Source organism: Ursus arctos, unplaced genomic scaffold (genome assembly GCF_023065955.2).
Source record: "Ursus arctos isolate Adak ecotype North America unplaced genomic scaffold, UrsArc2.0 scaffold_9, whole genome shotgun sequence".
Lineage (NCBI taxonomy): Eukaryota > Metazoa > Chordata > Mammalia > Carnivora > Ursidae > Ursus > Ursus arctos.
Window position 1 is genome coordinate 29,981,687 of NW_026623111.1, and position 26,786 is coordinate 30,008,472.

The 26,786-nt window shown below is 44.4% G+C and overlaps 1 protein-coding gene across 1 annotated transcript in view; it reads left to right on the top strand.

Moving 5' to 3' along the window:
- Nucleotides 1-3,922: 3,922 nt before the first annotated feature.
- Nucleotides 3,923-26,786, top strand: part of PGM2 (phosphoglucomutase 2) — a 33,236-nt gene continuing 10,372 nt past the window's right edge. The window contains exons 1-10 of the mRNA XM_026508717.4: nt 3,923-4,097; nt 9,152-9,319; nt 14,263-14,369; nt 18,013-18,097; nt 19,806-19,889; nt 20,013-20,206; nt 23,297-23,486; nt 24,935-25,032; nt 26,368-26,548; nt 26,637-26,730. Coding sequence (XP_026364502.2) covers nt 3,996-4,097; nt 9,152-9,319; nt 14,263-14,369; nt 18,013-18,097; nt 19,806-19,889; nt 20,013-20,206; nt 23,297-23,486; nt 24,935-25,032; nt 26,368-26,548; nt 26,637-26,730 — 1,303 coding nt within the window. The 5' untranslated portion in view covers nt 3,923-3,995. The remainder of the gene's footprint in view (nt 4,098-9,151; nt 9,320-14,262; nt 14,370-18,012; nt 18,098-19,805; nt 19,890-20,012; nt 20,207-23,296; nt 23,487-24,934; nt 25,033-26,367; nt 26,549-26,636; nt 26,731-26,786) is intronic.

Sequence of the window (26,786 nt, forward strand, 5' to 3'; positions counted from 1 at the left end):
AATATTTATAGATGAAATGACAAGATGTCTGGAATCTTCTTCAAAGTATACAGGAGGGAGAAGTGGATACATGGAACAAGATTGGCCAAGGATGATCAATGTTGGCCTGGGTGATAGTTCCATGGGGATCAATTTAGGAAATATTTAAAACTTCGCAAATAAAAAGTTTTAGAATAACTATTCCTGGGCTAGATAGAAAGGAACTGGTAGAACCAAGGTGCCTGGGGAAGTTGGGAAAGCTTCCAAGGAAAATGGGACACCCACGTGTGGAACAGTTCTTAGGCAGCAGAGGAGCCGGACAAACAAATGGAATTATTTTGAGCAACACCCAACATTACTGATGCCAGCGATGGTTAATATTTGTTTTTCAACCACAGCTGGCACCTATCGCATGGAAACAGGTTACCAGAGTTCATGAAACTTCCTTCTATGGACAATGCGTAGGAATGGGCTGAGAGAACGGGAGACCGAACATTGGATTAGAAAGTCAGGAGACCGGGCAGGAGAATCCTGGCACTGTCACTGACCAGCTGCGTGTCTTGGAGAAGGACTCTTACATTTTGTGTCCCTGTTCCCTCGTCTGCAAAACAAGGAGGTCCAGAGCCACCTGGGTGGCTCAGTTGGTTAAGTATCTGCCTTCAGCTCAGGTCATGATCCCAGGGTCTTGGGATCCAGCCCCGCGTAGAGCTCCCTCTTCAGCGGGAGTCTTTTTCTCCCTCTCCTCCCCACTCATGCTCTCCCTTGCTATCTCTGTCTCTTTCTCTCAGATAAATAGATAAAATCTTAAAAACAAAACAAAGAGGTCCAAACTGTCCCCAAAGAACTCTTCCTGCTCCCATATTCTCCACAGGCTTCCACAGACGTGGGATGTGGTTTGGGGTCATGTGTGGGATCAGCTGCTTCAGGTCACTGCAGCATCATTAGCAGAACCAGAGAGATTCCCAGGGCATGTCTCTTAGTTACAAGAGACCCTGGGAAAGTTCCCCACACAGAGAGACCCCCTGATGCAACCTTAGACTGTTTTCTACTTGGCATGGGCAGCAGATGGGAATATTGCCGTGAGACCATGTTCATTGTCTTCGGCACAGTACCCTGGACCTTGGTGCCCTTTGCAGGTTAAGGGAGGAGAATTTATTTACAATTTGGCAACTTCCTTGTTAAAAATTCCTCTCAGCTTAAAAATCCTATTGCTTTCTTTCCCTGAATGTTGAATTTTGAGAAAACTGCCCCCTTGGTGTCCCAAATAGAGGTTAAAATAGTACTGACTGAATGATATGTGGACCCATAATTCCGTGCTGAGGAAAATAATGAAGTGTCAACGTATCCCCTGACCACCCAACTCCCCACATCTTCGAACTGGGCAGAGACTCACCTGCAGTCATTCTCATCATGGAGGAAGTGAAAGGACCTGAGGTCCAGAACCCCACCACCTCTCCACCCCATCCACCGCTATCTGGCAGAAGCTGGAAGCCCAGACTGGTCTGGGAGAGTTCTGGCATGTGAGAGGGGAAACAAAGGGCAAGTGAGACCTGCCTGGTCTCTGACTTTCTGGGTCCTGCAATTTCTGTCCTGGCACGATTGCATAGAAGGTTGGTCTGGTTGAGAGAATGAAACAGTCCCGAGTGGGGCTGATCTGCTGACAACCTGACAGATGGGGAGACTGAGCCTGCCCATCCTTCGTTGCTTCTTCTTGCCTGTGCTCTAATCTCTCAGGACTTTTGGTTCAGGAGAAGGACCACACTCGGAGGAGTCTGTCTTTCTGGAAACCGTTTTCTAGGCTGCCTCCTGCAACATTAACTGTCTCTTTCCCTCGTGTCTCCACATAAGCTTTGAATGTGAAGGGAAGCTTTTCAGACTAGGACAGCCCCCTAATGAGCACTCTCGTGGAATCTCCTTGCTTCCCTTCTAATGTTTTTATCAGTCTGTAATTACAACTGGTGTCATTTTATGATTAATTTGCCTCTATAAACAGATATAACAAATGCTGGATATATATTGTTCTCTCTCTTTTTTATTTAAGATTTAATTTTTTAATTTTTTAAATTTTTTATTTATTTTTTTAAAGATTTTATTTTATTTATTTGACAGAGACAGCCAGCAAGAGAGGGAACACAAGCAGGGGGAGTGGGAGAGGAAGAAACAGGCTCCTAGCGGAGGAGCCTGATGCGGGGCTCCATCCCAGAACCCCGGGATCACGCCCTGAGCCGAAGGCAGACGCTTAACGACTGTGCCACCCAGGTGCCCCTATTTATTTATTTTTTAGAGCAAGAAAGTGCATGTGCAAGCAGGGGGAGAGGCGGAGGGAAAGGGAGCATCCCAAGCAGACCCCTCCCACACCCCTGGCTGAGTGCAAGCCCCACCCAGAGCTCAATCTCCTGACCCTGAGATGTGACCTGAGCCGAAATCAAGAGTCAGACTCAACCGACTGAGCCACCCAGGTACCCCTGTTTTCTTTTTTAAAATTAGAATAGAACACATAGAAAACGTACAATTCATAAGTGCAGCCCAGTGAATCATTATACAATGAGCACACTTGGGCACCCATGACACGGGTCAATAAAACAGTCCCAGCATCCCAGAAAGTAATGTCCTCCTTTCCAAAGTAATGATTCTCCTGACATCCATAGATTAGTCTTGCCTCCTTTTTAAAGTTTTAAATCTTAAGACTTAAAAATTGAGAAATGTACTGTGGATTTATGTACAGTGAAATTTATCTTTCAGAGTATGCAGTTGAACGATTTTTCTTAAACACAGTGTTTTATCACACCTCAATCAAGATACAGAACAGTTCCCTCACCCCCCAAATTCCCTAGAATCCTTTGTTATCGGTCCCTCTCTACATCCCCAGGTCTTGGACCCCACTGATCTGTTTTCTTTCCCTATAGTTTTACCTATTCTAGAATGTCATATTTATGGAATGGTGCAGTATTTGGGGGTATGGGGATGGGAGGGAAGGTCTGGCTTCTTTCCCACAACCTAATGTTCGTAAGATTTATCCATGTTGTGTATAACAATCATGTTCATTGCTGTATGAGTATACCATACTTTATTTACATCATTGCATGAACATACCACAGTATTAGCCATTGTATTGTTGATGGACATAAAGGCATTTCCAATTTGGGGACATTGCAGACAGTGCTGCTAGAAACGTTCTTGCACACACCTTTTTATGCTCACTGCATGCACCTTCTTTATGGTTTAGTGATCCCAAGATCATGAGGATGCACTCCTACCTTACTTTCTAGAATTTTCATTCCATCTTTCACTTAGATCTACAATTGACCTGGAATGCTTATTTGTATGTGATATGAGGTAGGGGCTCAAGTTTCTTTTCTCTTTTTTGCTACCTGGATATCCAGTTGACCCACCACCAAAAATCGAAAAAAAGTCACTTCACTCTGCTCTACTCTGCCACCTCTGAAATAAGGTGTTTCCAGGATCTCCATTCTGTTCCACCGTCTATTTATTTAATCCTCCCATTTTGTTCTTTTCCAAGATTTTTCTCAGTTATTCGTGACCCTCAGAATTTCTACATAATTTTTAGGCTCCTGAGTTTACTCATCCTTGGCCCCAGCGCTGACAAAGTGCCCGGCACACAGTAGGAAATCAATGAATAGCTGCTATGTGGATGGAGGTAACTTCGGAACCTTTCAGAGAGGGTGGTAAAGATTTTCTTAGCAGCACACTGCTCAGCTCCACTACCCGGGCCCACCTCCTGCCCCTCCTCCACTGCCCCAGCCCTCTTCCTCCTTCCCCTCCCCCTCCACTGACCCAGCCCTCCGTCCCCCTACAGGCGCTCGGGTAAACGGCAAGGAGGCGGAGCTCGTCACTTTCCTCCTAGACACCGCCTTCCCAGGGCCAGTTCTCCCCGCCCCGCCTCCTCCTGCCTCCGCCCCGCCCCCTCCTGTCCACAAGCCCCGCCTCCACCTCTTTCTGCCGGGCCGGAAGGGCAGTCCCACGGCCGCCCCAACTTGGCTGCTGGCAGCGCAGGGATGGCAGCAGCGGCGGCAGCAGCGGCGACTGCCACTCCGGGAACCACCGGCATGGACGCCCGGCTGGACCAGGAGACGGAGCGGTGGCTGCGGTGGGACAAGGTGAGGGGCTACACGGAGTGGGAGCGTCTCGGGGAGGCGTGGGATCCTCTGCACCCCGCAGGCATCCCTCCCCCCCCCCCCCCCCGCCTTTCCTGCGTTGAGTGCGGATGCCTGTGCTTCCTTCCCTCCCGCCGCTCGCACCCGCCGGGCACACGGCCCGCGGAAAACCGGAGCTGCTGTACTGAATTTACGAATACGCAGATTACAAGCTGCTGGATGGGAAAACACGAGCCACCCCCGCCAGGCCACAGCTCGCCTCCTCGGCAGCCGGGCTCCGGCTTTGGGGAAGTGGGCACCGGGCAATTTGATGCTAGGCGCAGTTTCAGTACATCCACACGGAGGAAGTAGAGTCACAAGCTGTATTACGGATCCAAGAGTGGGGAGGGGGTGCAGAGGCCTCGGCAAGGTTAGCCCTCAGCCCCAGGTCATCCGGGAGCCACAGAGAGAGGAGGGTAGCAAGCGCCCAATGTAAGGTGGTTTGGGGGCGGTCGCTAACTTTTCTCTGTACTGAACTCTAAGTGGTTATTTAAAAGGCCCCGGGAAAAGCAAAGCGAGAACTTAGGGCGGGAATCCCTCTGGGTGTGAGCAGGGTTATGAGGTTGTAAAATGGCTTGGCAGCAACTCAGAAAAACAAAGTTGTTTTTCTCATCAAACCCGGGAAGACGGAGGAGGAGGAAGCAGGGGTGGCCAGGCCTCCTTTGCGTTTGGCCTGCATGTGGGAGATCCAAAGCTTGCTCGGGAAAAGTTGTCCCGGGACAAATCCAGCCATCTGGCCGTCTGGGTCTGCAAGTTGGGGAGTGAGAGAGCGAGCCGGAGCTGATCTCGACTTGGCGGGACCCAGGGGTCATATCCAATGGGGGCGTGCGCGCGTTCCGGTCACTCAGACGGCTGGCTCCGCCATCCTTCCGCAGGTGCTGTGCATCTCCAGAGCCCCAGCCGCAGAATCCTTCCGTCTTTCCTATGCCTTCTGCTCCTGGGAACTTGGCAGGGCAGTATTCCCATCCACCTGTCCCAGGTGCTCGGTTGTGAACATGGGTCCTCCTGATTGGGCCCTCCTGGCTTCAGACATCTTCTTCCCGTCTCTGGCTTTGCTGGAAAGATAGAAGGGGACTCCTTCAACACAGCACCGCTAACTTTTCCCCTGTTCAGTCTCTTAGGTGCTAGAGCAAAGAGAGAATCAGGGACCTCACTCCAGACAGCACCCCCTCTCTTGTCTAACTCTCCTACTTGCTCCTTGGGGCATGCAGTTTGTTTTCCCAGAATGTCCCTTGGCTCTACTGCTGAACTTGTTTCTGGTGCTGTTACTCCTGTTTTGGGTCTGAACTTAAATGTGTTTTATGTAGACAGGCCTTCCCTGACAACCAGTGGTAAATTATGTCTCCCTAATACTATCTCTAGATTGGTCAAAAACAAAACCAAACAGAACAAAACCTTTGTATTTGTGTATTTGTTTTTTGTTGTTTTTTTTTTTAAGGTTTTATTTATGTATTTGACAGAGATAGAGACAGCCAGCGAGAGAGGGAACACAAGCAGGGGGAGTGGGAGAGGAAGAAGCAGGCTCATAGCGGAGGAGCCTGATGTGGGGCTCGATCCCAGAACGCCGGGATCAGGTCCTGAGCCGAAGGCAGACGCTTAACCGCTGTGCCACCCAGGCGCCCCTTGTGTATTTGTTTTATGTCTGGCCCCAGGGCTGACTTCAAAGGCTGGACGTGAGTTGGGTGGCACAGCCCCTGTTCCAGGAGGGCCCAGCACTTGATTTAATCCTCTGCTGCCCTGTCTTGGAATTCTTTAGACTTGTTGAACAAGGAGTCCCACATTTTCATTTTGCTCTGGGCCCAGACAAGTTAAATAGCAGTTTCCTGTCCTCTTCCTCATTAACTTCCTCGGTGAGGGCCTGACACAGCTGGTACTTGCAGAGTGAGGGAAGGGAGATTGCAAGCTCTGTCAGCGGGGGCCAGTTCTTCCTCTTCACCGCTGGCCTCTGAGTGAGAAATGGGGAAAAGTCCCACAGGGGATGCTACTGGCAACTCCTTGGGTGGTTTTTCTTTTCCTGGGAAGACAGTCGTAATTCTTTAGGGAAGGAAAATGTTTCCATTTCTGATAATTAGTAACTTGAAGTGGGTAGAATCTTTTTTTTTTTTTTTTTAGAGGAGGGAAGGGGCAGGGGGAGAGGAAGAAACAATCTTAAGCAGGCTCCACGCCCAGCGCCAAGCCCAGTGTGGGACTTGACCTCACAACCCTGAGATCATGACCTGAGCTGAAATCAAGTCAGGCGCTTAAATGACTGAGCCACCCAGGGGCCCCTAGAATCCTTTTAAGGTCATAATTGATAATGTGTTTTTCAATGAAACTTTTCCTTTGAAGAAATAAAAATCTAATTTCCACAAAATGTTGTATCTGTATATGGAGAGAGAGTACCTTCCTGGGTATAGATGAAGGGATATTATCCTTTTTATTTTTTTAAAGATCTTATTTATTTATTTTAGAGAGAGAGAGAGAGCACAAGCAGGGGGAGGGACAGAGGGAGAGGGAGAAAGAGAATCCCAAGCAGACTCCGCACTGAACACAGAGCCTGTTGCGGTACCTGATCCCAGGACCCCGAGATCATGAACGGAGCGGAAATCAAGTCGGACACTCAACTGACTGAGCCACCCAGGCACCCCTCCTTTTTATTTTTGATTTCTACCACTCCTCTTGCTCTTTCCTGTCTTCCTTGTTTTGAGACAGAGGCCAAGTGGGGAACATCCTGCCACCCAAAGTACTGCAGCCGTCTGGTCTGACCCCCACCCCTCGGTGGGGGGTAGGGGGGAGCAAGGCAGGTGCCATCTGTGTTCCCACTGTGCCTTCATCCCCACTGTCTCTGCTGTCAGCTTCCGTCATTCTCATGGCTGATTCTGATCTCTGCTGTACTCCTGACTTTGCAATTCTAATCTTTCTCCTTTGGTCTCTCTCAGGCTATTTGGTCTATTTAATGGCTATCAAAGGCCAGTTGGCATTTTCCACGTCTACCCCGTGTACGGGAGACTCACCAGATATTGGGTGTGACCTTGAAGTCTGTGTTTCCTCTTTCACTCAGCAAATGTTTATTAAACCTCTTTTGTGTTCCAGATCGAAACCCTTCCTTGAGGGCACCTGACCATCTGATCAGTCAGATTGCACTCTGATCAGTGGTTATTGCTTTTAACCCAAAAGGTGGGGTTTTACCTGACTCCAAGGTGGAACAGTCTGGAAATGTGGGCTTACTTCCAGAAAGCCCAGGTTTTATTGCAGTAGCATTTCAGAGTTTACTTACGTGGCATATCTTGGCTGCACGTTCAGTAGTTGGATGGTGACTGTAAGATAAAGGGCTTACTCTCTGGTTCCTCTGAACTCTTCATTTAAAAGCCTGATGTGGAATGAATGTGATTGTCATTTTCCTCCATTCTTAACATTTTCTGCAACTCTTGTGCAAAGAAAATTGGGCAATGTAAAATGAGCTTAAATGATTCATACGAGTGTCTATGTGAAATAGCTAATGTAATAGAGAAAACACTAGATTAATGTTTAAGCAAGTCACTGGATCTCTGAGGTAAATTGGGGTTTCTGTTACTTGTCTGCTTCTTGCGGTCATTGCAAGTTTCATACTTGACCCGATGTGTGAAAGAATTGTACCAATTAGAAGACACTACAATAGTTAGGTTTTGATTTACATTGTATAATCTCATAACTCTGTGGGAAAATTTAAAGATACTAGGGAAGACAACGAACGTTTGATTACAACAAAGTGCCAGGCGGAGAAGGATGTTTTACATGAATTTAATGCAAACCACTTCAGAACCACCTTGTAAAGGAGGTTCCAGACTGTTCCCATTTTATGGATGAGGAAACTGAGACTTCAGGAAGCTAAATAGTCTACCCAAGTGCATCCAGTCGGTAGGTGATGGTATGGCTGACGTTCCATGCTGGGTGTTAGACCCCAAAACCTATGTATTCATTCCATTTCTCCAAAAGCACTTGCCTTGGTGGGAAAGAAAATTACACATTATAAAGGAGAAAACTACTTCCTTCTAGTCACAGCACTTCTGACACCAAAGGTACAGGTTTTCCACACCGAGTTATTTTCCAGTTCTCTGTGGATACCGACTGGGCATCTGACAGTTTCCCTCAATTCTGACACTCACTACCCGGAGTCAGCACGGACACTGCCCTCAGCTAAGGGGCTCGGGCCCACAGAACCACCCCCACCTGAGATGCCAGTCAAAAGCCCCAGGTTGTCACCTGTTCTTCTGACCGGCCAGTGATACACCATGACCCCCTTCTCAGGGTTGATAATTTGCTAGAACGGCTTACCAAGCTCAGGGAAGCATTTTACTTAAGATCCCCAGTTTTCTTATAAAGGACACAGCTCAGGAACAGCAAGTGAAAGAGCTGCGTAGGGCAAGGTGTGTGGGAAGGGGTGCAGAGTTTCCATGCTCTCCCAGCAGCCCAAGTGTTCACCAGCTCAGAAGGTCTCTGACCCCAGTTGTTGAGGGTTTTGGGGGAGGTTCTGCTCCCTAGGGCAGGATTGAGTCATTGGCCACTGGTGAGGGAACCCAGCCTCCAGCCCTCTAATCACTAGTTGATTTTCCTGGCAACCAGGTCACTCCCTGGGCATAAACTCAGGTTTGGCTGAAAGGGGTTTATTATGAATAACAAAAGCTGTTCTTACCCCTACCACTCTGGAAATTCCCAACGGTTTTTGTTAGAAGCTCTAGTCCAGGAGCCAGGGACAAAAACGAAATACGTATTTCATATTGTATCACAATATCACAGATTATAATTAAAAAATTGAATCACCTGAAACTAGTATAATGTGTCTCAACTGTACTTCAATACAAAACAAACAAACAAAAACCTTACCTCATATTTTGAATTTCAATGTCATCAGAAAACTGAAAAGCCATTTGTATAGGACTTTTCCAACACATACATTTTCCCCCATAGGTTAAATTATTGTGGGTCTTTTTTTAATATTTCAGATGTTTTATTCTGTTATTCAGCTAACTGTATCTGTTGTATACGTTCCTGTTTCGCAGAATCCTTTAACTTTGGAGTCAGTGAAACAGCTGATTGCGGATGGTAATGAAGAAGAACTACAGAAATGTTTGGGTTCTCGAATGGAGTTTGGGACAGCTGGCCTTCGAGCTGCTATGGGAACGGGAACTTCTCATATGAATGACTTGACCATCATCCAGACTACACAGGTACCACATTTTTATATTTCTTGGGTATTCTTAACACACTCCCAGCGATAAAGGATAAACTGAGGCATGTTAGCAATTTTAAGTGTTTAGTTGAGCAAAAACCTGTTGAATCGGGCAGTCCCAAGCTGGAGCACCCCACTGGCAGGCGCTGGGAGGAACTTACCGATGAGCAGAAGCAGAGCGGGGAAATTAATAGATCGATTGTAGCTCATGCGGCTGCCTTTTTGGGAGTCTCTCTGGCTCTTAGTAATTGGCTCTCCTTAGGTTTTAATTTCTTAACCTTCAAGCATTTACAGGCTTGGGTTTGGGTTTGCTTCTATAGGCTACCAAGGCATTAAAGCCTCCTCCATCTAATGGCCTCCTTGTCTAATTAGTATAACCCCGGGCTCCTTTTGTATTTGAGGGACCTATATTGTTTTAATTATGGCCAGGTCTTGTGGGTTTGCCAAGGCACAGGGAGTCACACGTCTACTTGGTACAGTAAGGCTTGTGCAGTTGGTTAAAGGGTACTTGTTTCAAAATTCATACAGCCTGCTTTTCTTTCTTTTCTTCTTCTTTCTTTCTTTCTTTCTTTCTTTCTTTCTTTCTTTCTTTCTTTCTTTCTTTCTTTCTTTCCTCTTCCTTCCTCCCTCTCTCCCTTCCTTCCTTCCTTCCTCCCTCCCTCCCTCCTACCCTCACTCCCTTCCTTCCTCCCTTCCTTTCTTCCTACAGAGATTTATTGAATGTCTACCAAGTGCCAGGCTTTGAAGATACGACAATGACTAAAACAGACAGATTCTCTCATGGAACTTTCATTCCAGTGCAAACCCACCAGCTAAGCTGACGGCTTTTACGGTCTTGTAATTTTGCAGTGGTGGTACTGATGCAAGCCTTGAAAAGCTCTTCTAACTGCCAGAGTAACCAGAAGCTGATTCTGTTTCATTGTAATTGATAGTACAGATGGAAATGACCGCTGAGTTCCTTTGCCTTCATTTGTACATGTTACTGTCAGAGTCTACACCCAACTTTTAGGAATAGAGGTGAAACTTCTCTGCCATGGAGGATCTGGAGTTTTGTTTATGAAGGAAATGAAGAATAGATTCTTCTGTTTCTTCAGCTACTTAGACTTGTTAAAAATGAAGACGACTTTAATTCTGAGGGGAAAAAAGGTCTAGAAAAATTGACTAATGATGATTATGTGTACCTTACATGTAGCTCCCAGCATAAAAGACAGACTTGGGCATGTTCTAGGGAAACCCTAATAAGGAAGTGTTGCATAAGGGTATGGGGTTGCCATGGAAATGCTGGCTCCAAATTCCTGTTTAGCAATAGGGCTCCCTGAGCTCTTTTTGGAGGGAAGGCTCAGAGTGGAGTGAGCCTGGGAATCCTGTCCTAGTTTATGGATAGCATGGAATTGTGCCACTGGGTGAGGTCACCCTCTGTTCCAGGTGCTAGGGCTGTATAACACATCGCCCAAAACATAGTAGTTTTAAATAACCACATTTATTTTGCTTACAAAGCTATACGTGAGTTCAGTGGGGTCAGCTCACCCCTGTGGGACTTGGCATCACCTGAGCCAGCTTAGAGGCCGGAATCACTGAGAGCTCGTTCACCCTCGTGTCTGCAGTTACTGCTGACTTTTGGCTGCGATCTTAGCTCCATGTGGCCCGGGCTTTATACAACGTGGCTCGGAGAGCAGCCAGTGAGAGCAGCCAGAGAGAGCATGCACAGGTGGCAGCTCTGTTGACGTTTATGACCTAGCCTAGAAAGTCACACAAATTCGTTTGCTTCCATCATATTCTGTTTGTTAACAGTGACTCATGAAGGTCGTTCCTGTTCAAGGAGAGGGCTCATAGACCCCCACTCCTCAGTGGAGGAATGTCAGTCCCGTTAGAGGAGCACAGGGAACGGGATATATTCACATGGCTATCTTTGGAAAGTCTAGTTGGTTCCATCTCCTATTAGGCTTAATTGGTAGGGGATTCTAAGGGATTCTAGATGAGCCCAGAGCCTTTTCTCCTGTATTCATCTACATCTAGTTTGTAGATATGATGAAATCGATCTGCAGAAAGGTCTTAGGCCCTATCTTACACATCTTCTCCCCTAGGGAAATTGGCCTCTTCTGGGAGTAGACCTTGTGATAGGTAAGAATCCTACAAAACTAAAAGCTAAAATGAGTAGATCCTTTAAAGGTCAGCTGATTCAACCAGCCATTCCTTGTGATAATTTCCTCTGTAGCCCCCACCACTTTCAAGTGATTATCCAGCCTACACTGGAACACTTACAAAAGGAGACAAGGATGTTAAGAATTATGACAATTTTATGAGATTGGCAGGTACATTTTTAAAGTCTTAGGAGTGGTTTAAAAATCAGAGAAAGAGGTTCCCAGGACAAACCACCCAGGCTTCCATCCCCAGCTTTGGGTGATGTCACCTGGCAGAATGTGCTGGCTTTCTCTATGGTCTAGGCACTGTTGCTGCTGGTCTCCAGTGTGGACTCTTACCCTAATGGTGCCCCAAATTCATCTGCTTGGATTTAAGAAGCAGATGGATGTATAGGGCGCCTGGGTGGCTCAGTGGTTAAGCATCTGCCTTCAGATCAGGGCGTGATCCCGGTGTTCTGGGATCGAGCCCCACATCGGGCTCCTCCGCTAGGAGCCTGCTTCTTCCTCTCCCACTTCCCCTGCTTGTGTTCCCTCTCTCGCTGGCTGTCTCTATCTCTGTCAAATGAATAAATAAAATCTTTAAAAAAAAAAAAAAAGCAGATGGATATGAGTCATAAACATGTGAGTCATAAACAGGATAGAGACCGGAGTGGGAAACAGTGGGAAACAGGATAGAGACCGGAGGGAAATTTTTGTATTGTTTGCTTCATTGATGGAGGTTATAATTTCCTCTAAGGTTACTTCACCAGGCCACAGCCCAGTGGGAAACAGGATAGAGACCGGAGGGAAATTTTTGTATTGTTTGCTTCATTGATGGAGGTTATAATTTCCTCTAAGGTAAATTCACCAGGCCACAGCCCATCAATGATGGAGCACTTGCTGTCTTCTGAAATAGCCATTCTATCTTCGGGGGGAAACAGGATAGAGACCGGAGGGAAATTTTTGTATTGTTTGCTTCATTGATGGAGGTTATAATTTCCTCTAAGGTTACTTCACCAGGCCACAGCCCATCAATGATGGAGCACTTGCTGTCTTCTGAAATAGCCATTCTATCTTCGGATTGTTCTCATTAAAGAATGGTTTCAGGGCACCTGGGTGGCTCAGTCGGTTAAGCGTCCACCTCTTGATATCTGCTCAGGTCATGATCTTAGGATTGTGAGATCAAGCCTCATATTGGGCTCTGCACTGGACGTGGAACCTGCTTAAGATTCTCTCTCTCCCTCTGCCCCTCCCCACTGCTCTAAACAAAAAGACAGAAAAAAAAAGGAAAGAATGGTTTTTGTGCATCTGAGCCCAAATCTGTCATATTTTGAGCTTTTGAAGCCCTACGAAGTTCATTTTATGTGTCCTGTAATAACATTTCAATTCCGTAAACCTCCCTCAGCGCACGCTGAGTCTTTTCTCTACAATAAACATTCCCTCTTCTCTTAGCCATTTTCTCAGGCCCTCAGTCTCAGCTAGCCCCAGCGCGTTTTAGAGCAGTTTGGTGGTGTGAGGATTCTGGCTAAGACTGAGTGCTTCTTGTGCCCTCGATCACTGGGGCCACAGCATGGGTATTGACTGGGGCTGGGGAGAGGGTGCTGTCACTGGGGGAAGCTTAGAGGCATCTGGGTACCTTCTGGAAAACCCACAAAACCAATGCACACATGTCCTTTGTATCACTCAACCTCAGAAGGTCTGCCCAACGCAATATTTTTGTCTAAGAAAAATTGAAGGCATTCTCAGTTGGCACTGCTCTGGCAACAAAGCTGTGAAGTATCTACCCTACCAAACAGAAAGACTTGTATTTATTTTTTTAAAAGACTTCCTTTAAGGGCAGGGACAAAAAAAAAAAAAAAGACTTTCTTCAGTCAAAGTGAAATAAGTAATATTATTTATTACTCAGCCCGCGTTCCCTTTGTTCTGTAATAAAAACCTATTTTGTCCAGGAATATAAACTTACTGAATTCGAAGTTGACTGTTTTTCTAATCTTCCACATTTCCGATGGATGTGAAGTTATTTACTGCACCCACTGAGACTCAGGAATTGTGTGTTCCATCAGCAGGTGATAATAGCCCAACCTCTGCATAATTTTTATATGTCTAATTGGCTGAGCCATGTAATTGGATGGATAAGGCCTCCATGAAAGCTCGGCCCTGCTGGAAAACAAGATCACGAGAAGAACAAGTTTAGAGCAGATAACTGCCAAACACTTACAAAACATACTAAGTTTCTTTGACCTGCTGATGTTACCAAGTAGGCGGAAATGTCTGAAACACCTCCTTTTCCTCAGACATTTTAGAACTCGTGTGAAGGGAGGGATATAGACTTTGAAGGAAAGTAATAAGAATAATGCTCCTCACAGCAAACAAATAGTGCCTACTTGGTATTGGATTGTCAGCATTCAGCAGGTTTCAATTAATTTAATCCTAAAAACAGCCCTTTGAAGTAGGTACTGTTGTTTTGCTGTTTTGCAGAATAGGAAACTGAGGCATTAAGAGATATGTCATTTGCTCTCGTGGGTGGCAGAGTGGAGTATGAGCCCACAGGTTCTGTGTGCTTTTAACCTCTGCCCTGTACCACCTCTAACTGGACCCAGGCAGGAATCCAGGCTCTGCTCTTCATGTGTCTGGGCGAGCCCCTCTGGGCCTTAGCTCTCCCATCTGTACAATGGGATTCCTTGGCAAAGTTGATCTGGGGGTTACCGATAATAGATACTAAGTGTCTAACACAGTGCCTCGTACATATAGATAGACAATAAATAAAGCTGTTATTTTCTTATTGTTCAGTTTGTTTAATTATCCGTGGGATATTTTTTAGGGATTTTGCAGATACCTGGAAAAGCAATTCAGTGACCTGAAGCAAAGAGGTGTTGTGATTAGCTTTGACGCCCGAGCTCATCCACCAAGTGGAGGCAACAGCAAAAGGTACTGAAAGATACGTAAGAAACCATTTTTTATAGTGTATTTTGTGGTTTTATTTTGAATCACTTCACGTGCATTTGTCAGCCACGTTGCTCACCTATAAAAACGATGAATACATTCCATTTGCAACTTTTACAAATTCTGGTTTTACGTTTGGGTTAAAAGAATGAAATTATTCAGACAGAAGAGAATTTAAGATCTGTCTAAAGGAAAAACATTTTTTAAAGGGGCAACATTTCTCCCTCTCTCTTTCTTTCATTTGTCTTTTTTTTTTTCTTCTGCCCTCCATTCATAAGCCGCCTGAGCTCCTTCCTGTTCTTGAACACCTGTCTCCAGCTGCATTCTCGTATTACTCCCAAACCACTGGGACTCTCATGTCGACACAGGCAGATAATGATGCAGACGCAGGTGATGATGATGGTGATGATGATGGTGATAAAGATGATAGTAATAGCAGCAATTACTTGAGTGCTGGATGTGAAGCAGGCCCTTAGGTATTTACTCATTCAATTCTCACAACAGCCTATAAAGTGCGTACTTTTATCTCTGAGCTCTAATCATGAAGCGAGAGAAGGAGCCACAGTTTTAGCATAAAGAAGCTGACACCAGTGGTCAGCAGACTTTATTTCTAAAGGATAAACAGTAAACATCTTACACATTATGAGCTGTACAGTCTGTCACAACTACTCAGCTCCGGCACAGGCATAGCTCGAACATACCGAGTGGCCGTGGTGGTGTTCCAATAAAACTTTATTTACAAATGGGCTGTAGGTTGCCACCCCCTGCTCTTAATCATGTTACATGATCCTCTTTTTCACTTGAACACTTCCCCTATTATGATGAATTTTCTGTCACTCCAGAGTATATGTATTCGTAGTTTCTTAGATTGGAAGAACATACAAATATTTAATATTAATGAAAATTCTCATTACCTTTACAGCACAGAATGAGTTCATAGAGTCCTTTTTTTAAAAAATTTATTTACTTGAGAGAGAGCGTGAGAGAGAGAGAGCGTGAGCAGCGGGAAGCAGCAGAGGCAGAGGGAAAAGCAGACTCCCCACTGAGCAGGGATTCCCAGGACCCTGGGATCATGACCTGAGCCCAAGGCAGATGCCCAACCCACTGAGCCACCCAGGCACCCCGAGTTCATAGAGTCCTAATCTTTGCCCATGAGGAGCTTCTAATCTAAGAGAGAAGCACTGATGGGAAAAAATGTCTGAGGAGGCAGCTCTGAGGAAGAGAGTATGGCCAGAGCATAAGAATAGATGCTATATCAGCTCCTCGACTGAACTCAGAATGACGTTAAGATTTTGCCTTTTTTTTTAAGATTTTATTTATTTATTTATTTATTTACTTATTTATTGAGAAAGCGCAAGTGGGGGAAGAAAGACAGAGAGGGGGAGAGAGAACCTCAAGCAGGTTCTGTGCTGAGCATGGAGCCCCACACGGGGATCGATCTCAGGACCCTGAGATCATGACCTGAGCCGAAATCATGACCTGATACTCAACCAACCGAGCCATCCAAGTGCCCCCATAAGAGTTTTGCTCTATAGCTGCAGGCTCAAAAATGTGGGGTTTTTTTGTCAACAAAGCAAGAGAGAAACCGTAACTCTACATTTACAAGAGAGAGACATAGTATAAACCAGAATATCAGTTTGTCAGTTTTCAGTTAGTGAGTTTACAGTTAGAATTAGGTCATATGTGGGGCGGCTGGGTGGCCCAGTTGATTAAGCCTCTGCCTTCGACTCAGGTCATGATCCCAGGGTCCTGGGATCAAGCCCCACCTCAGGCTCCTTGCTCAGCGGGGCATCTGCTTCTCCCTCTCCTTCTGCCGCTCCCCCTGCTTGTGCTCTTTCTTTCTCTGTCAAATAAATAAATAAAATCTTAAAAAAAAAAAAAAGAATTCGGTCATAAGCATGCTTCCTGGCCCCAGGGGCAGGTCATGCCGTCCAGCCAGAGCATGCGCAGTGCACACACGTGGCTAACTGCCTGTGGAGCTTCTGACGTTGCTTCTGTTCGGGCTGACTCTCGTGCTTCTGGCTGACACATCCTTCAGGATGTGTTCACGTTGTCAATGATGGTATGGATATGTCTTACTCTGGCCTTGGAGCCATATCATTTCTGGAAAGTAGCTGCTCTGTGAGTTTATGGTTCGGATCTCAGAGTTTGATGGGACGGAGTGGAGCTCAGGGTCGCCCTCTATCACCTACAAAATGCAAGACGTTCAGAGACAGTAGCATAAATAGTAAACCAATACATGGTCAGACGTTCATGGTGAGTAAATGGAATCTTCTTAAAGAGTCAGAAATGATTGCAGTTGCAGAATTTTATATAAGGAACTGTTTATTAGTTCTTTAATCTTCCGATTTTAAGTATCTGGTGGGGAACATAAACACATAAACAGTAACTGTCAAGCATATGCAGAGAGCACGTTGGATCTTTCCCGTGTAGATTTGTAACTTAGTTTGTATATATCATGTATACGTTGAGTGTCTCCCTTGCTTCTTTCAAGAAAGTGCCTTTAAAGTCAGCCAGAACGCAAGAGAAACATTTCATGAGGGTGAAAGTGACATCAGTTTGAAGTCACTTCAGTTCTAATGAATACAGTTTAGACTTACTTCAGGTTTTTATTAAAATTGTTTTTGCTGAATTTTATTATTTTTGTGAGTTTCCCTTATATAGACGCTTTTTTTTTCACTGTCAAAATCATGTTTGTATTACTGTGGATCCTAGGAATTTTAACACTCAAGTTGTGAAAACACGGAGATCTCTTTGCACCCAGCCAGCTCCCAGAATAGTGTTGGCTAAAGCTGGAGCTCAAGAAATATTTGGGAAGAGAATGAGTACATATCTGCTTGTTTAATCCTATAATGGTATAATGTGGTTCATTGAAAGTAAACTGCTCAGTTTTTGTGATAAAATATTTTACCCCAAGGCTGAAGAAGATTTGATGCCCAGTTCTTGCCCTAAGAAAAATGTCAGTGTCAAAGATTTCAGTCTTGTTTTAAAGGGCTGAATGGAGCCACGCTGTGTCTGTGCCCTGTGTATATATCACACGCACATGCATATGCCAGTATGCCTTATGTTTCATGAGACAGCGTCTGAGCAGTCTCTGCGGCTTATATTGAATCGTAAGAACTTTAGACAAGGCTTTCTCAGCCTCTGCCCTGTTGACATGTGACGTCATACTGCACTGGATAATTCTTTTTGGGGGCCTGCTGTGTGCATTGAGGGATGTTCAAGAGCATCCCTTGCCTCTAGCCTGCTAGTAGCACCCTACCCCAATCCCCAGTGACAATCAAAAGCGTCTTGGACATTTCAGATGTCCCAGAGGGGCAGAATTGCCCTTGGCTGAGAACCACCGAGATGGAATTGAGAAACTTGGATGCGGGCCTCACTCAGCTTCTGTGTGACTGTTTGACATGGGGCAACTTGTCTGGCTTTTCTTGGCTTTAGTCCCAATTCTGTAAAACAAAGTGGTGGAACGAGATGACTTGTAAGATTCCTCCAATTTGAGTGTCCTATGCCAATGGAAATATAAGGAATGAGCCTAAAGAAGGAGTTGAGCATTCATGTCCTTCTTCCCCATCATCCACAGTCCTGACATCCTACTCTCCTTTCTCCCCCCATCACGCTGCATTTCCAGATTTGCCCGACTTGCTGCAACCACATTTATCACTCAAGGGATTCCTGTGTACCTCTTTTCTGGTATAACTCCAACCCCCTTTGTGGTAAGTAACCCTTTCTGTTTATAATTTTCTGTCACAGGATCAGGGATGGGATGTGGCTGCACTTTACAGTCTTTAAAGCTATTAGGATTTGGGAATTTATAAGACAGAAGAGCCCCTTGGCATTTATCAGGCATTCTCTTACCTCTCTGGGTATGTTCTCCCCACATCCTAATAATCTTTCTCTGCTGGTCAACTCCTGATGGATCAGAGTTTTTGGGTTTTTTTTTTTTTTTTTTCTAAGTGCAATTTTGCTTTTTGGCATTCAAAGGCTATTTTAACTAGTTAGTGAAATGTCTTTGGTTTGTTATCTGTCTGTGTTTTCATTTGGTTTGTATTTCTTTTTATCGCTGGCACAATTAGGAAACTTCTCGGGTCTAAATCTGAATTCACCTCAAATCACATCTCACCCTGAATATTTTTGACTGTTCGATGCACCAGCTTTTTAGACACATGTTTTGTTCTAAGTACTATTTGTGACCAGGGCATGAAGCATTCTTGGCACATTTTAGGAAGATTTTTTAAATCAAATCCTTGAAGTAGCAGAACGTAAAGAAGAAGACAATAGGGACTCTGACAACTGTTGTTTTTAAATAGATATAACTTTTAAGAACGGGGCCAGATGCTGAGCATGTATGTTTTTAGAAATTCAGCCAAAAACGTGAGTAGAATTCAGTTCCTCATATCGGGAGGACAAGAGAGTGAGTAAATTGACAGAAGCCAGCTCCTCCTTTTGGGCGTTTGCTGGCGCTAATGCGCGCTGACCGGAGGTGCCGCAGCTCCCAGGTCGTAAATAACCCAGTAGACGCGCAATGGCACCTCCTAACGTCGCTCAGATTTCATTGTCTGATGGAAAAACTGCAACGTGTTTGCGCATCCTTGGTCTTCTATACTATGTAAGTGTTAACTGCTATTATTTTTCTACTAGACATGAGTTATATGAGTGTCTCATGACCATTTTCCTGAGCTGTTGAGTGGTTCTCCCCTTTTCTTTGCTTGGGGGATATGAAATAACTCCTAAAGCGACAAATGACCACAGAGATTCTTGGTGGGAGGCTGGAGGGGGGCAGATGGCTAGAATCTCTGGCTCCCTGTGTGTGTGTGTGTGTGTGTGTGTGTGTGTGTAGTAAATCTCACATGCGGCCTGAGAGAGGGGAAGCCCGCCCCTCTCCCCATCTGGGGCAGTAGTTTTATAAAGATGGGAGCTGAGTAGAAATATGAGAAAGGGCTTTGTAACCTTGGAGCAGGAGCTGAGTGAGCAGGCCGTAGGAGCGCTCCATTTCCTCAGCATTACCCTGCACTGGTCCCTAAAAGCAAATGGGAAAGAAGAGAAAGCGGTTGGAGGGAAGAAACAGAATCCAGAAGCTTCTATCCCCAGCAGGAGGCTGAAAAGAATGTGAAATGAAGGATTAGACCTTTTTTTTGTTTGAACAGATTTCTAGTTCTACCAAGTGGAAGACAGAATGAGAAGAAGGCACCTGGGAAAATACTCACCTGTCTTATTGGGGTGCACATCCCACAGTTTTGAGCATTCATCTAAGGGTCATACGAGTATACTTGGGGATGGCACAAATATGGAATGACACCTTCTTATGATGTTTCTCTATTACGTGCATTAAAAGAGAACAAGTTGATACAAACAGTTTACGACGCACAGGCTAAGTATGTCTGGTTTTTTGTTTAAAGCCGTTGTTGTTTCCTGCCTTTACAGCCCTACACGGTGTTGCATTTGAAACTTTGTGCTGGAATCATGATAACTGCCTCCCACAATCCAAAGCAGGATAATGGGTACAAGGTATTCTGCTTTTTGTCTCCATACCTACGTCCTTCCGTGTGCACCCTGTACTGAACCGTGCAGGTGTGGAGGCTTAATTTCCATTAGCCCTAAGCCATCTGGATATGCGCCTGCCTTCTCCAGGTCTACTGGGACAACGGAGCTCAGATCACCTCTCCTCATGATAAAGGGATTTCTCGAGCTATTGAAGAAAATCTGGAGCCGTGGCCTCAAGCTTGGGATGATTCTTTAATTGATGGCAATCCACTGCTTCGTGACCCAACTGCTTCCATCAACAAGAGCTACTTTGAAGACCTTAAAAAATACTGTTTTCACAGGTAAATGGGTGGTAAACTCACCCCACGTGAGTTAAAATAGTGTGATTCAGCCACATTCTCTCAGTTTTCATTCACTTTTTCTCTCTCCAAAGGGTACGTATACTGTAGCCGCATCTGATTTTAGAGGCCCTAGGTCAGGGGTCAGCGATTTTTCTTGAACAGACATAATACATAATACATAGTTTTGGCTCTGTGCACCACTGTGTTTCAACTGCCCGACTCCACTGTGGTGGCAGGAGCAGCTGTGGGTGATGCATAAATGAATGAGCACAAACATAGCGAGGTTTGAAAAAAATTTTATTTACAAAAGCAGCTGGCTGGCATATCGGCCATAGTTTGCTGACCTTGGTTATAGAATCACACACACACACACACACACACACACACACACACACACACATGTGGCTGTGTGTTTGCATATATGTATGTAAAAAAAAAACTTTACTGATAGGTAGCAGTAGGAAACACTGATGTTTTTTCTCTTTCCAGAAATTTTCTGTGCATATGCTAGAATATTTTATGCGTCATATATTTCGAGACCGTAAATAGGAATATAGCATGCATGGAGTTTGTTCTGTGCCTTTTTTCTCCCAGTTAATTTGTCATGGGTACCTTCTGTGTTACCCCCTATTAGTCCTGACTCTTTCGTTGTAATGGCCGCTGTACCCGTGTGTGTAACCCAGTGACACAGACTCAGTAGTACAGTGAGGTAAGAAGCAGACGAGCCGAGTTACAGTGTTGTCCTGCTGTAACATGCTGTGGGGCCCACCACTCGTGATTGTCCCCCAGGAAGAAACCACTGAGTTTAAAGAGGCACAATTTCTCGGTTGTCTCTAATGTTGTATTGGTTAGACCAGTGGGAAGGGAGGCTCCCATGGGGAGTGTGGACCCCGGTTGCCTCTGGAGGGAGCGGCCATCCTCGCTGGGTGTTACCACGTGCAGATGGAGGTCCAGAGTTGCCAGACCGCCTGCCTCGTTCTCCCTGAGAGAGATGAGAAACCTACATTTTGTGTGTGAAATCTCCTCATTTTTAAATATTGGGGACCATTTTTGCAAACGGTGTATACACCGAACAAAACACATCTGTGTGCCTTCCTTCTGTCCCTCTGATTGAGTGTCACGGCGACAAGGGTTTCGACGTGTTCGCTCCTCCGCAGAGCCCCGGCGGCACCGTGCTCGGGGCTCGGTTCCTTGAGTACTTGTGTGGGTGTGCGTGCACAGGCATCCAGAAGCTACCGTTCTGGTAGCAGCATTGTACGTGCACTGACAGAGTCGGCCATGATTAATAAATTGCTCGACAGACACGTTATACCAGTTGACGCTCCCATCGACAGTAGTCAGGACCATATCAAACACGATGACGTAACATGTCGAGTATAACAGTGTGATCCACACATCTTATTCTTACTGGGGATTGTCAGATGTCTTATTCTGCTAGATGAAAGTACTATCTTACTTTATTTGGGTTCTTTACATATGAATAAACTTTTTTCATGTTCATTTTACCTATATTTTTCTATGTATTTATTCATTTTTTGCATCTATGAAACCTCTTTGCTTGTATAGAAAACTAGTCTTCATTTATTTCAAATATTGTTTTCCCTTCTGTTATTACCTTTGGACTTTTTATTGGAACTTTTTGATGAGCTCATAAAAAATGGATAATGTCTATCAGTCTTTTAATTTATGAGCTCTGAGTTTTGTGTCATACTTAAGAAGACTTTCTCTACACCAAGATTATTTTTTAAAAAGTCCCCCTTGTTTTTTTCTAGGACTTGCATATTTACAGTTATGTTTCGATCTTTTCAGTCGTTAGTGATTTTTAATTTTGTGTGAGACATGCAGTAGGAAGGCAGGTTTTTTAAGTTTTGCAGTTACGCCAACACATTAAATTGAAGAACCTATCTTTTTTGACTAATTAGAAATATCACCTTTATCAAATAATTTCCAGCAGGGATTGAGTGCTTATATAGATAGCTTCTATAGGCCTTTACTTTTACTGATTAATTTAATTTTAATCCTCGCAGTAAAGCTGAGGGTAGGTTCTGGCGTATTACCATTTTATAGATGAGAAAATTGTGACGCAGAGAGGTTGAGTAAATAACCGACAGTCACACAGCTTGGGAGTGGCAGAACACCAGGATTTAAATTCAGAGTCTGTCTTCAAAGAATGTTAACCGTGAAGCCATTACTGCTTATCATACACATTTCCCATTCCAAACTTGATCAACTTCTGCTCTCTATTCTGTTCCTTTAATCTGCCTTTTTATATCTAGTTCTAAACTGTTCTAATTATGATAGCTTTATACTTCACTTTAATATCTGAGCAGTTTTTTCCAGATTTGTTTTTACTAGCCCTGCATATTTATTTTTCCAGATGCACTTTATTTCCTATTTTAAAAGAAGACCTTGTGCATTTATTCACTTTCAAAAGAAATGGTTAGGTTAGGACAATCACCTAAGATTCTAGGAGTTTGAACATTGGAATTTTTCTAAGTCTTATTTTTACCTTTCTGTAACTTTTACTTTTGATATGTATTGTTATTCTAGTTTAATTCCCTGACCCCGGGTAATTTGACAAACAGGATGGTTACCTGACAAGAAAAAAAAATTTTTTATACATCCGTGTATAGGGTGTTCCATCCCATTTTGTAAAAAGGGACATTTTGAGAATCATTTTGAAGCTTGTAGAGAGTGTTAGGAGCCGGGGCGCTGGCGTTGGCGGGGGCCTGCACCCGCGGGCAGCTGTGAGTGTCTCCTGGAACCTGAGCCCCAAGTTCTTGCTTGAGTCCCACCCTAGGTGTGAAAGCTCTGAAAGTAATCAGATTTACCAAAAATAACTACAGAGTATAATTTAAAGCTTGAATATGTTGGGGGTAGGGTGTCTATTTGGGAAAGAGTGACTAAGTTTTGCTTCTTTTTTTTAAGTGGAATTAGAAAGATAGTCCGTTGTCTTGTACCTTCTTAATACATTGATTTCTTCCTTTCTTAGGAATCTGGTTCCTTGCTAGCAAAGCTTCTAGTTTTGCAAGCCATACCTGCATCTTTTCATCTATATTTTATCCTTTTCCATGGCGTGTTTAACCCCAGGAGTGTGAACAAGGAGACGAAGGTGAAGTTTGTGCACACCTCTGTCCACGGTGTGGGTCATGAGTTTGTGCAGTCGGCTTTCCAGGCTTTTGGCTTTGCTCCTCCGGAGGCTGTTCCCGAACAGAAAGATCCCGATCCTGAGTTCCCAACAGTGAAATACCCGAATCCAGAGGAGGGTAAAGGTGTCTTGGTAACCTAATCTTTTTTGTTCCAAAACTTACCTGTTATATCCAAAATTCTTACTATCAAGTAAAATAACTTTATGTGTTTTCATTGTGCTGAACAAAAAAACCCAGCTTCATCGTGGGAAATATTTATATATATTAGTCATTCATTTCTTACAGGAACCTTCAAAATACATATCTTAGCATCAGGATGTGAGAGCTAAAATCAAAATCATATTTTACATTGAATTGAATTAAATTCAAGTTGAGTTTACTGTTCTTTCTTTCTTTCTTTTTAAAGGTTTTATTTATTTATTGACAGAGAGAGACAGCCAGCGAGAGAGGGAACACAGGCAGGGGCAGTGGGAGAGGAAGAAGCAGGCTCCCAGCAGAGGAGCCTGATGTGGGGCTCGATCCCAGGACTCTGGGATCACGCCCTGAGCCGAAGGCAGACACTTAACGACTGAGCCACCCAGGTGCCCCTTACTGTGCTTTCTTAATGTTAAGAAGGAACAGTAATAGAATAGATATTTATCACATGATTTTTATTCCTTATTTTATTATTCTTTAATTTTTTCCCTTAATTTTTCTTTCTTTTTTTTTTTTTTAATAATGATTTTTTATTATATTATGTTAGTCACCATACAGTACATCCCCGGTTTTCGATGTAAGGCTCGATGATTCATTAGTTGTGTATAACACCCAGTGCACCATGCAATATGTGCCCTCCTTACTACCCATCACCGGTCTATCCCATTCCCCCACCCCCCTCCCCTCTGTAGCCCTCAGTTTGTTTCTCATAGTCCATAGTCTCTCATGTTTCATTCCCCCTTCTGATTACCCCCCTTTCTTTATCCCTTTCTTCCCCTACTGATCATTCTAGTTCTTATGTTCCATAGATGAGAGAAATCATATGATAGTTGTCTTTCTCTGCTTGACTTATTTCACTAAGCATTATCTCCTCCAGTGCCGTCCATGTTGTAGCAAATGTTGAGAACTCTTTCTTTCTGATTGCTGAGTAATATTCCATTGTATATATGGACCACAACTTCTTAATCCAGTCATCTGTTGCATTCCCTTAATTTTTCTAATATGAAGTAATGCTATTTAAATTATGGCTCTTTCAGCCTTCTTAAAGGTTAGGGTAACAACGATATTCAGAGAGTCCATTTATTTTGGTTTGTTTTTGCGGTTGATCACTTCGCAAGGCCTCAAAATACTGGTCCAGCCACACACATACACTGTCGGATGTGGGGTGAATCCCACAGCAAGTGTGGGTTATGTGTTGATGTTCCCATGACCTGACCTCTGGCTTAGGAAGTAAGAGGTGACCAGCCAAGACCAGCTCCAAAAATAAAATTCAGCCTTTGCTTGGGGAAAGTTCTTTCAGTTCTTAAAGACCTGAATGTTTTTTAAGATGCAATATGCTCAATTCTTGATCGAAGTAATCTTCTATTTTCCTGCTCTTTTTCAGACTTTATCTTTTGCCTTGGCTGACAAAACCAAAGCCAAAATCGTTTTAGCAAATGATCCGGATGCTGATAGACTTGCTGTGGCAGAAAAGCAAGACAGGTACAAGTGATTGTGATTACCCATCTAATAGAAAACATAACGGGGTGACATCTTCAGCAGTAAAATGTTCTTGGGGAGACTGGACCTACTTGGAAATATTTACCATTCATTATACAAATCATCACCTCTAACGTACGTACAGCAAAATGCTCTTCTGGGGCCCACCATCATGCAGAGTAAGCCAGCCCAGATGTATTTGGAACTGAAAGTACTATTTATCTTCTCTCATTTCATCATTGATTTCATTATAATTAATGACTCAATCCCCAATGCCAGCAAGTCCTTTGTTCGGCACTGGCTTTACAGTATAGTATTTGCTGCTGGGTTTGGCGAAGAAGCTGGACCTTCAAGGAAATGTTGAATTTAGGTTGAGCGGACCAGAGAGGAATAGCAGTGAGGTACCTGGTATTTAAGACAAGTTTGACCATAGAGTTCATCCAGAATTAAAAGGAAATGAGTGGAGAGACAAGATGAAAGGCAGGCAGGGTCCTAGCGGTTTTGGGTGTCAAACAGCACGTGTGATGTTTTGGGAGCAGTGGAGTGCTGCCAAAGGATTGGGGGTTTTATTTATTTAAACTTTTTTTAGAGAGACAGAATGAGAGCGGGGGTGGGGGTGTGGGGGCAGAGGGAGAGGGAGAGAGAATCTCAAGCAGACTCCCTGCCCAGTGCAAGCCCCACGCAGGCCACGATCTCACGACTATGAGGTCATGACCTGAGCTGAAATCAGGAGTCAAATGCTTAACCTACTGAGCCACCCAGGTGCCCCAAGGGATTAGGGTTTCAGATTATGATCAAACTGATTCAATTCTAATCACTTTCTAGAAAGTTAAGCCAGGATGATACATGTTGAAACACAAAATGTACTTCTAGCCACTCGGACTATGGACAGGAGAATAAGTCCCACATCTGTTCTCCAGTGTCCTGATCATTTAGCATGAATGTGCTCTTGAGACATGCTGGGCTGTTGCCTTCCCAGAATCCTCAATACTGACCAGACCGAAAATTGAGATATACAGACTATTATCCTGGGGTGGGATCTTGTCAGGATATTTCTATCATCTTTAAAACCAAAGCCTTTGCCAAAGACAAATAAAAGCGTTGTGTATCCTTGCTCTTCAAAGATGGGAGGTTTGTCTAAGCAAACCAGTTGGGGTAGAGAGCTGCTCACATGTTTGTGAAGTGACAGTTACGTTTCCAACCAGTTCTGTAAACAGGAAAAGACAAGAACACTCGCAGAAACCACTCTGAGCCTTGTAAGGCTTAATTGTCCTGTCCTAGTCGCTTTCAGCATCTCTCTTAAGATCACAGCAATGCGTTGGTGGTTTTTTCTTTCAGTGGTGAATGGAGAGTGTTTTCAGGCAACGAGTTGGGGGCACTCTTGGGCTGGTGGCTTTTTACTTCTTGGAAAGGAAAGAACCAAGATCCCAGCGCCCTCAAAGACTTGTACATGTTGTCAAGCACCGTCTCCTCCAAAATCTTACGAGCCATTGCCTTAAAGGAGGGCTTTCACTTTGAGGTAAGGTATTTCTGAGACTTGCTCTTAAATTTCTTTTGCTCTGTGGAAGGTCTAAGGCATTTCTCTCTCTTCTGGGTTATCCCTTTAGGAAACACTAACTGGCTTTAAGTGGATGGGAAACCGGGCCAAACAGCTAATGGACCAGGGGAAGAATGTCTTATTTGCATTTGAAGAAGCTATCGGTAAGAAGTGATAATGGTGATTGTAGCATTAGCTAATATATAGAATGCAAATAAAT